Below are 10,660 nucleotides of genomic sequence, written 5' to 3'. Positions count from 1 at the left end.
CACTCGAAACTAAAGAAAGAAGAAGGAATAGTGAAGAAATGGTCGACCCCATCCCGCCGGAGGTGCAGAAGGTATGGGACAAATGGAATATCCGAGGCACCATTCTGTTCAGTCTCTCATTGCAGACCTTCCTGGTTTTGCTCGCCCCATACCGCAAATCTACAAGGAAAAGAATCTTAATCATGCTCATCTGGTCCGCTTACTTGCTCGCCGACGCTGCTGCTAATTTCACTGTGGGTCTCATCTCCAATAACCAAGGCAGTGGTTCTAAAAAATCTGGCTCCTCTACGTCCAAGTCTTCTTCTCATCATAGTAACGATGCTCTCCTGGCCTTCTGGGCTCCCTTTCTTTTGTTGCATCTGGGTGGTCCCGATACAATCACTGCTTTTGCTCTTGAAGATAACGAGCTTTGGCTTAGGCACTTGCTCGGTCTCGGCTTTCAAGCTGTTGCAACTCTTTATGTCTTTGCTCAGTCACTCCCAAAGAACAGGTTTTGGGTTCCCACCGTGCTAATGTTTGTGGCTGGAACCATCAAGTATGTGGAGCGGACGCGTGCTCTGTATCTCGCGAGCTTGGACAGGTTTCGAGATTCCATGCTCAAAGAGGCTGATCCTGGGCCTAACTACGCAAAGCTTATGGAGGAGTACGCTTCCAAGAGAGACAACAAACTTCCGACGCGAATTATTATGATTCCAGAGCCTGATAAAGAAGCCAGGGCCACTGATATGCCAGTTAAGGAAGGCAAATTGAACAATCTGGAAGTAGTGCATTATGCTTATAAGTACTTTCTAATCTTCAAGGGGCTTGTGGTGGATCTCATATTTAGCTTCCGTGAGCGTAACGAGAGCCGGGAATTCTTCAAAAAGAGAAAACCAATCGATGCTCTGAGGGTCATCGAGGTTGAACTCAACTTCATATACGAGGTTCTTTACACTAAAGTACAAGTTGTGCATTCCGCTTGGGGATATATATTCCGATGTGTAGCCTTTGCTTCCATTGTAGCAGCTCTTTCTATCTTCCATTTCAGAACAAGGAAACACGACCTTAACCAATTTGATGTGGGAATCACCTACACCTTGCTCCTGGGTGCGGTGGTCCTGGATCTTATAGCCCTATTGATGCTCATTTTTTCCGACTGGACGTTTGCTACCATCAAGGACCCTGATTCCAATCCCGGGATCTTGGCTTGGCTCTTCAGTAGCTTCCTTCGGTTCAGGATGCCATGGTGGAGAAGCTGCGACTGTACAACCCCTCTTAAACCAGAAGAGAAACCGATTGAGAGGATCAATCATAAGGTTTTGTCAACTCCCATTTTGTTCCGAAGGTGGTCTGGATCTCTCTCATCCTTCAATTTGATAAGTTATTGCCTGCAGAGCCATACTAGAAGAATCCACAAATTCACGAGATGGCCACTCGTTATCGCTAAGGACATCAGCACCTTTCTGCGCATTGATGCATGTTTCGACTTTGCTGTTGATTTGATCAAAAAATTCACCAATGCAATCACCGGTTTACTGTCTTGTGTGATAATTGTATTGGATTTTATCAACAACAAAGTCAGCACGGCTATCACCTATGTTGTCGATAAGCTCAACCATATTACTGGGCTACACCATGTTATAAAAAAGACAAGTATACTTTGTGGCCATGTTCGTACATTCATCATGGGAAGTATGGGGCTCAAGGACTTCATTGATGAGATATTATATGTATCCCGCGAGCCATTCACCAAAGAGCTATGGGAATTCATATTCGATGAGCTGAAAACCAAAGCCAACCATGCAGATGATCCTGAAACGGCCAAGAGGATATCTGCGGCGAGGGGTGAATGGATTATAGTCGATAGTGATACAAAAGTTGATCGCAGCTCACTGATGCCGTATATTACCGATGTCCAGTACGATGAAAGCATTATATTGTGGCACATTGCTACTGATCTATGTTACTATACTTCCAATGGAAAGAAACTAGACAAGGAAAGCTTTAATTATCGAGAATTTAGTAAGCTTCTCTCGGATTACATGTTGTATCTTTTAATCTGGCAGCCAACAATGATGTCTGCTGTAGGAGGCATTGGAAAAATAAGATTTAGGGACACTTATGCCGAGGCTGACAGATTCTTTGCTAGCCGGGGATTACCATCACTGGTAGAAAAGCTGAAAGGGAGCGGAAGTGTAGAAGCCAAGGCCTGCGAGGCGATTCTTTCGGTGACAACAAATGTTAAACCTGTGGCGGTGAAGGGGGATAGAAGTAAATCTGTTCTGTTTGATGCCAGCATGTTGGCACAAGAACTAAACAGGCTTGAGGGGGAAGGTCTGGATAAATGGAAATTGATGAGCAGAGTGTGGGTGGAATTGATGTCATATGCTGCCAGCCATTGCAGAGCAAACACGCACGCACAGCAGGTCAGCAAAGGTGGGGAGCTCATTACTTTTATTTGGTTGCTCATGGCTCATTTTGGTCTCGGGGAGCAGTTCCAGATCAACGAGGGACATGCAAGGGCTAAATTGATTGTCGGAAAGTAACCACTTTACACACACATTTCATCAATGCCTGTCCACCACGGCCTTAAATCACGTCTTTTTATATATGAAGTTTGTCATCTCTGTTTGCTTTTGCTTTTATTGTGCTAAATTCCAAGTTTCTGTGGAGAAATGGAAAATGTAATATTGCGCAAGATCATAGCTTATGGTGTTTTCTTCAGCAAGGAACAAATTTTTGGTATGCTTTTTTATTCACTGCCTATTGCACAACTTGAAAGGGATCAAATGCTCTGTTATTTTCACGATTCAAATTACCAAAAAAAAATGGAACATTTTGCAATTTTCCAAGCATGTTGGATTTATTTTTTAAAGGGCAATTTTTCCAATATATGCTGAAAAAAAAATTATTTGAATATATATGCTATTTTCTTAAAAATGTATTGATTTATACTATTTTAAATAGGAGAGAGAGAGAAAAATATGTCCTACAAAAATCGCTTTCAGTAGCGTTAGCTGAAAGGATGCCTTTCACTATTCAAATTACCAAAAAAAATGAAACATTTTGCAAATTTCCAAGCATGTTGGATTTATTTTTTAAAGTGTGAAAGGCTCTCCATTTTGAATTTTTATATAACAAAAAGAGAAGAAAAAAAAAACAGAACACGATACACTCGTACATGTGAAGTTTTCTTGTTATTCGTTAAAAAAAAAAACTCTGCAACTTTCTAAGCAAGAGTTAGATAAAAGATTGTACTGTATGATTTATTTTTTGATGTAACCCGTTGGATTGGCTGTTAATACGACAAAATGGAACCAGCAACGGGCAAACCCATGCATGTTAGGATTATTTTTCTTCCATTTTTCAAGGGTGAAAAACTGAAATTCACAGTTCCCACCACTACCAGCAGTTTGGATTACATGGGTGTACTAGGTTGGGAAAATACAATTTGCCTATTGTTTAATTCTTTTGCAGAAGGAACACGCATTGAACTTACATGTAATATATAAAAAAAAACTCATAGGTTCTGCTGGAGATTAAAGAAGTAGGCAAGGTTGCATCGAAGTAAATTAATTAACCTGGTGTGTGGCCATGAAGAGTTGGTGGGGAACTCAAACAAGCCTGACATCCCTGTTTGTTCATATTTATCATTCAAAAAAGGGGTTAAATAAAAACATCATTTCCTCCAATAAAAATCTAAACACGACTTTTATTTGAAAAAAAAAAGAAAAAGAAAATTGTCCCATATAAAACTCCACGTTTCCCTAAAAGAAAATAAGATTCCTCTTCAAAAGATAACCCTTGTGTCCTTTCACTAAATGAATTATTGGTTTAAAGGAAAGCAATTATGTTTCGGCGAGCAATCATTTAAGGGCATTGACTTGACTCGGTTAAAATTCTACCCCTAAAAACCAACTAGTCTTTAAAAATATTTTACCAAAATTTTCAGAAAAATAAAGAAGTGGCCCCGAGGAAGTTGCTGGACTCTTTCTCTCCTTGATTAATCTACCAATACTGCCAAGTCATTGTCAGTTTTCAAGGCAGCGTTTGGTTGTAACTTTGCTTAAAGTTTCTTCACTTTCGCCCTTTTGTTGACCTGAATCAAGTCTTTGTTTTTTTGTTTCTTTTTCTTTTTTCCTTCTTGGAATATTCAAGGGAACCTTCCCAGCTTCTCCTGCAGACTAGTTACTAATTAGGTTGAGAGATTTTTTTTTACCTGGTGTGTGTTTATATTCTTGTCCAGTCTCACTTTCTTGAGCTAATGCCCTAGCCATGTCTTCCACAGATGACAAGCCACCTCCCTTATCCATTCAGGACATAAACAATATCATAACGAACCTGAGGAACCTCCTCACTAGCGATTGTGCAGAGGCCGAAATCGCTGTCGCCACCAACACTGCGGCTAATAACCTGACTGGAAATGAGCAAGATGGCTCTAACCGTACTGGAAATGAGCAAGATGGGACCAACAAACAGGATGGAGATGCTAACCAGGCCCAGGAGACCAACGACAAGAAGAAGGAACCGCTGTACGAGCTGGGAAAACTATGCAAAGAACTCGATTATATGATCAGGTCATTCCAGGAACTGGAGAACTTAAAAAATAGTCTAAGAGAACCATTCGAAACTCTTGAGGCCAATGTCAACGACATCGTGAGTGATCTCGAAAAAGACGAGTTACGAAAACAGGTTCAGCACAATCTACGTGTGTTCAGAAACAACATCACCCGAGTCAAAATCCTGATCCTCTTGCAACTTCAGGCCGCCAGTATAAATTCCGATGGTAATCGTGCTTTGCAGACAACCTTTGCCACCGGCGAGGCAGGGGACTTGCCTCACCTATATGGTGAACATATATTTGAAAATAGCTATTATTTTAAAGAATTTGAGGAAAAATATGAAGGCCTTGATGACAGGCAGAAACTGTGCTTGCTGTGTTTCTCAATTTTCCCTGAAAATGCGGAGATAAAGAAGAGGTTTTTGAGATTTTGGTGGGTCGGAGAAAACTTAATCGCCCGAAATGGAAAGGATGAGATGGGAGATTTAAACGACACTCTCACCACATTCGTGGAGAAGAGGCTAATCGAGCCTGTTCTGAAGAAAAACAGATTACAACCCAGAAGCTACAAGGTGACCCCAATTGTTCGTTCGTGCTTGATCCATTTTGCCAAGAAAGAAGGTTTCTTTGATTATGACCAGGATGGAAAACCCATCATGGATTTTTCATCTTGCAACAAGGCTTGTATGGTGAAGTCTGAAAGAGCTACTGCTTCCTGGTTCGCTGATTATCTTAAAGGCAATGACAAGGATGGCAATGAAAGAGCTACTGCTTCCTGGTTCGCTGATTATCTTAAAGGCAATGACAAGGATGGCAATTCAGAAAAGCCTAAAGAGCAGGAGCAACATCAGGAGCAAGGAAAGCTATTGCAAGGAAAGCTATCTGCAGATCTAGTAAAGCTGCAGATGTTGTTCAATTTTCCACATGAGAACACATTGATAAGAGCTAGTCAGCAAATTGATAAATTGCAGACGTTGTTCAACTTGAGTAAGCAATTTCCAGATTTACCTACGGAGTGGTTTTCTAAGATGACGGGCATTAAAGTTCTTTATTTGGGTAGATGGGAAGCCACGGCTGGGCAAGCTCGCCATATTGAGGTGGAAGACATTGAGTTCTTAAAAGGGTTCAAAAACATGAAGAATTTAAGGCTTCTTAGCCTTCAAGGTATTTCCGGTATCCCAAAGCTTCCCGCCACTCTGTGCAAGCTTGAAAATTTGAGGATATTAGATCTAAGAGCATGTCACGATCTGGAGAAGCTACCAGACAGGATAGGGTCACTTAAGAAGCTGACTTACTTGGATTTATCAGAATGCTATCTGCTTGATTACATTCCCCAACAGCTGAATAAACTATCGGAACTTCAAGTCCTTAAAGGGTTTGTGATTCTGGAAGCCAAAAACTCATGCACACTAGACGATTTGTCGGAGTTACCGAGTCTGAGAAAACTAAGCGTCAATGTGAACACTACCAAGTTCAATATCGATGAGGCAGGGGACGCTCTCGCTAAATTTCAAAAACTTGAGAAGTTGAGGATAGCGTGGGGATGGGGGGGAATGCCAGGAAAAGAGGATTCTACGCTAGACAGTAGTAGCGAACAACAGCAATCCAAGACCAAGAAGAAGCAGGCAAGTAGTATTAGTAGTGCAGCAGCAAAAGCCTCGACTGATAAAGTGAACAAGGGAGAGGATAAAGGCAACCGGGAAAGGAGTGCAGTCGCAGCAGCAGGTGAAGCAAATTCAAAGACCGCGAAGCTGGGAGGTGGTTTAAGAGGGACAGCCAACATAGCTTTGATGGCTAAGAAATGGAGGAGGCTGTCAATGAAAGAGAGAGAACCACAAAATCTGGAAGGCCTTGAGAGACTGGTGAAACTGGACCTCCAGTGTTTCCCTCGCTCGGAACCACCGACTTGGCTGGTACCAAGAAAAATGAAGAAACTCACGAATTTGTCGATTAGAGGTGGAAGACTGGGTTACCTAAATCATGAGGATGGCCAGAAGTGGAATGCGGACACCTTACGTTTGAAGTTTTTGGTGAACTTCAAGATGAACTGGAAAGAAATGCAGCAACGATTTCCCAATTTGAAATATTTGGAGAACCTTAGATGCCCAAGAATCACATTCTGCCCATGCGATGCCAATGGAGTATGGCAAAAGTTCGTCCAATCCAAATAAACTTCAACCTTTGAGCTTTGCATTCTTGTTTCTTTGTTTCTAATTTACCGGACAAGTTTGTGTTGTATTTCAGTTTCACCTTCTTTTTTTCCTAGTTTGTTGTATTTTCCTTTATGGAAGAAATGGTAATTTTCTTTATCCCACACAGTCTTGTATTTTCTGCTCTTTTATCTTTATTCATTAATTTTACCTTTTAACATCTCAACTTAATAATGCCTATTTCCCAACTTTAGTAGATTATTCATCAACATAATCTACCAACTTATTTACTACTAAATTCAGAATTGTTGAGTATTTTTGTGAATTTTTTTTCTCTCGTGGAGATTAACTTTTCTATTTATAAAGCATGGTTTCTCAATGATACTTATTAGGATTAAATAGATGCTCATGCATAGTACCCTACTCTAGGGTCAACACTTGCCTCTCGAATATGAGTTCGCCTACATGATAGCGCGGACCCACCAAATGCGAACTCATGCAGGCGAACTATACGCTTTGGTTAACTATATACTTATCAAGATAAAAAGGGTCGGATCAACCTCAATTGGATAATAAGTCGATAATCGTGAATACCTAACAAGAATAGATATGATTTTAAGAGGTTTGGACTAGCTAATCACATTCAAGTTTTTATTTCCATAATTTTATTTAGTTCTGATTACCACTGAACAGACTCGACCTTGGGGTAGTTTAGAAGTGCGACTACCCAGGGACTATGGCTGAAAAAGGCCACAAAAAAATTTCTTGAAGCCCCAAAAACTTAAAATGCGAAAGTTTTTTTTATAGACACTTCATCATAGATAGGAAAAAAATAAAATAAAATAAAAAGGTCTCAAATTTTTTTAATTTTTAAATTTTAAATTTTATAATTTGGTCCTAAAAAAATATCGGTTCTATTACTATAATTATGAGTTATGATATCACAATACTCACCCTCTTGGTTAACTGATCACCTTTTCTCCCTCTATCTATAACTTTATTTTATCAAATGTTGTCTAAAAAAATAACATAAATAATAATTTAATTTAAATATTTATTTTAAAAAAAACTTGATTGGGAGATGAACATGGGTGCTTTCAAAGTATCTTAGCCTTATGCCCTTATCCATAATTATTTTATTTTTGATGAAAATAAAATGATATTTTTTGTATAGACCAAATCCAACCCATACGGTTGGGCCATTGACTTAAGGCAGATAGAGTCCACCCACTGGCTTTATTGCATCCAAGCCTGAGACACCACAAACCAATGCAAATAGCGTGGCATTAAAACTCCAGGACGACTGGGGGACACAGCTGGGGACTGGGAACATCATTTTACAAATTTACCCCTAATAGCCGGTTTTTTTTCTTTCTATGGCTTACTATTCAAATTTTATTTCACAACTCTCATGAAAAATAAAAATTTTAAAAAGAGATTCATTAAATAAATCAACAAATTTCAATTATGCATAATTTTTTTAGAAAAATTATCTACGTCAACTCATATAAATTGTCATGTCAATATTATTAAAATTGTAATTAACTAATCAGTTTTTTTTGTTTAAAAAATAAAATTTTAATTAAATTTTAAAATTTCTGATCAATTAATAAAAAATCAGGATAAAAGTAAATAATAATAAATGTTATATTAAATTTATCATTATCTCAAAAAATTATTTCTACTATATTTTATGGCCTATTTATATTATAGTCATTCTATTTTTAAAATTTCACTTTCATTTTGAAAATAAAATTAATAATATATTTATGTATGACATAATCACATAACTCACCTTGTACTATTTAATGAAATTAATTTATAATTAAAAACTCAATTAGCACTATTATTATTACAATAATTAAGAAAATATAAATTTTAAGCTTAAATTCATAATTTTTTCAAGACCGGCCTTGGGATAGTCTGGAGTATCGCCACCCATGGCCCAAGGTAGAAAGGGCCTAAATTTTTTTTTATTTTACTTAATATAATAAAACAGAAATTATTAATATATTTTTATTATATTATATCATATTTTATAATTTTTGTAAAAAAATTCCAATTTCTTATTTTGCAGGTTCCAAAAATGTAAAAAACGAACCAATTTTTTCTCAAGCATGCATTATATATAATAATAATAATAATAATAATAATAATAATAATAATAATAATAATAATAAACCATCATAATTAGGGGTGTTTAGTCGGTTAACCGACCCGAAATAACATTAACCGAATTAACCAACCTTTCAAAATTTTTAACCGTTAACCGAACCAAAATATTTTAAAAAAATTTAACCGAAAAAATTAACCGAACCAAAATTTTTTTGGTTAATTCGGTCGGTTAACCGAATTAACTAAAAATTATATGTTTTTTTAATTTTTGGTTAAAAATTAACCGAATTAACCGAATTGAATTACTACATAATTAAAAACATTACATAAGTCTTTGAATCACTACATAATTAAAAACATTACATAAGACTTTAGTTTTAGTTTTAGTTTTAGAATTTTATTTTTATTTATTAAATTATTTTTAATTTTTATGATTGGGTTGGGTTGGATGTTTGGGTTTGGATTGAGTTTAGATGAATAGTGGGCCTATTTATATATTATAATTTTATTTATTAATTTTTTCGGTTAAACCGAAAACATTTGGTTAACCGACCGGTTTCAAACCGAATTAACCGTTAACCGAAAAATTAAAAAATAATTAACCAACTTCCGACCAAAAAAATCAGTTAATCGATCGGTTAACAGAATTTTTTCGGTTTTACTTGAATTTTGGACACCCCTAATCATAATACAATACAAGTGACAGGTGAATTGCTTCACAATTTTCACTTTTCAGTTTTGAGAAGAGATAATGCAAATGTCTTTATTTAATTTTTAAAAAACTCAATTCATGCTTAATTTTAAATAATTTAATAAATTTAGTTCTCTACGTATAATTTTCATCAATTTGGTCATTAAACACTTTGTTAGTTGTGTAGCAATTTTAACCTGTAAATTCTAACATGTGGATTACAAATATCAATTGATGTGTACCATACCATGTAATTTATTTATTTTAATTTATTTGAATTTTCATTAACTAAAATTTACTATTTATTTAATTTCTTTAAAACCTCAAGAAAAGCAGATAGTTATATTCTTAAAATAGTCACTTTTGTTTGCCTTATATTATATTTTAGTCATTTATGTTTGAAATGTTACGTTTTAGTCACTTATGTTATCGTTTTGTTACAAAGTGGTTACTCTACCGTTAAGCTCTGTTACCTCCCTAACAGTGGTCCTACGTGGCAATCCAAATGAATTTTAAATGTCAACTTGGATGTCCTACGTGGCAGTCAAAATTAAATTTATTTAATTGAAAACCTATTTTCATCCCAGCAACTGGACATCCAAGTTGGCATTTAAAACTCATTTGGACTGCCACTTAAGACTGCCGTTAGGGAAGTAATGAAATTTAACAGTAAAGTGACCACTTCGTAACAATAATGTAAGTGACTAAAACGTAACAATTCAAACATAAGTAACTAAAATATAATATGCGACAAACAAAAGTGACTATTTCTATAGTAAACTCTATAAATAAATAACATTTAACAAGCCGAAGCCAACTTTATCTACTCAACCAAATAATCTAAAACTCCATAACCACTTGAACTTACTAGAATCCCTAACTGACCCAAACTAGAGAAAAAGGAAGGAGAAACTAAAGAGACCTTAAAAGCTCCGGGTCAAACCAAATACTAGAGCTTGAAGCATTTTTTGTTCGATTCAAATGATGACAAGTCAGATCAAAGCGAATACAAAGCCATAATTGAAATATTAGAACGATTGGGCGATGGGTTTAAAGGATACGAGAAGCCTTGATTTATACTTTCAAATAGTGAGGGTAATCAAATTTAGGAGCGAGCAAAACTCAATTTGAAAAAAAAAACTCAAGTTAATTGAATCGAGTTAT

General features: G+C 36.4%; 2 protein-coding genes across 2 annotated transcripts; both read left to right on the top strand.

Annotated features, from left to right (window-relative positions):
- The first annotated feature begins 38 nt into the window (after positions 1-38).
- On the top strand, positions 39-2,525 carry LOC105764956 (uncharacterized). The gene has a single exon (XM_012583785.2). The coding sequence runs from the start codon at positions 39-41 to the stop codon at positions 2,523-2,525; it is 2,487 nt and encodes an 828-aa protein (XP_012439239.1).
- A 1,540-nt stretch (positions 2,526-4,065) lies between these two features.
- LOC105764955 (uncharacterized) lies at positions 4,066-6,854 on the top strand. The gene has a single exon (XM_012583782.2). The coding sequence runs from the start codon at positions 4,255-4,257 to the stop codon at positions 6,709-6,711; it is 2,457 nt and encodes an 818-aa protein (XP_012439236.1). The 5' UTR covers positions 4,066-4,254; the 3' UTR covers positions 6,712-6,854.
- Positions 6,855-10,660: the final 3,806 nt, after the last annotated feature.

This window comes from Gossypium raimondii, chromosome 12, assembly GCF_025698545.1.
Source record: "Gossypium raimondii isolate GPD5lz chromosome 12, ASM2569854v1, whole genome shotgun sequence".
NCBI classification, from domain to species: domain Eukaryota; kingdom Viridiplantae; phylum Streptophyta; class Magnoliopsida; order Malvales; family Malvaceae; genus Gossypium; species Gossypium raimondii.
Note: the sequence above shows the minus strand (reverse complement) of the source record. Positions and strands in the feature narration are given on the sequence as shown.

Bases quoted from the DNA above. Each gene is read 5' to 3' on its own strand.
- LOC105764955 (XM_012583782.2), top strand. From the start codon at position 4,255: ATGTCTTCCACAGATGACAAGCCACCTCCCTTATCCATTCAGGACATA.
- LOC105764956 (XM_012583785.2), top strand. From the start codon at position 39: ATGGTCGACCCCATCCCGCCGGAGGTGCAGAAGGTATGGGACAAATGG.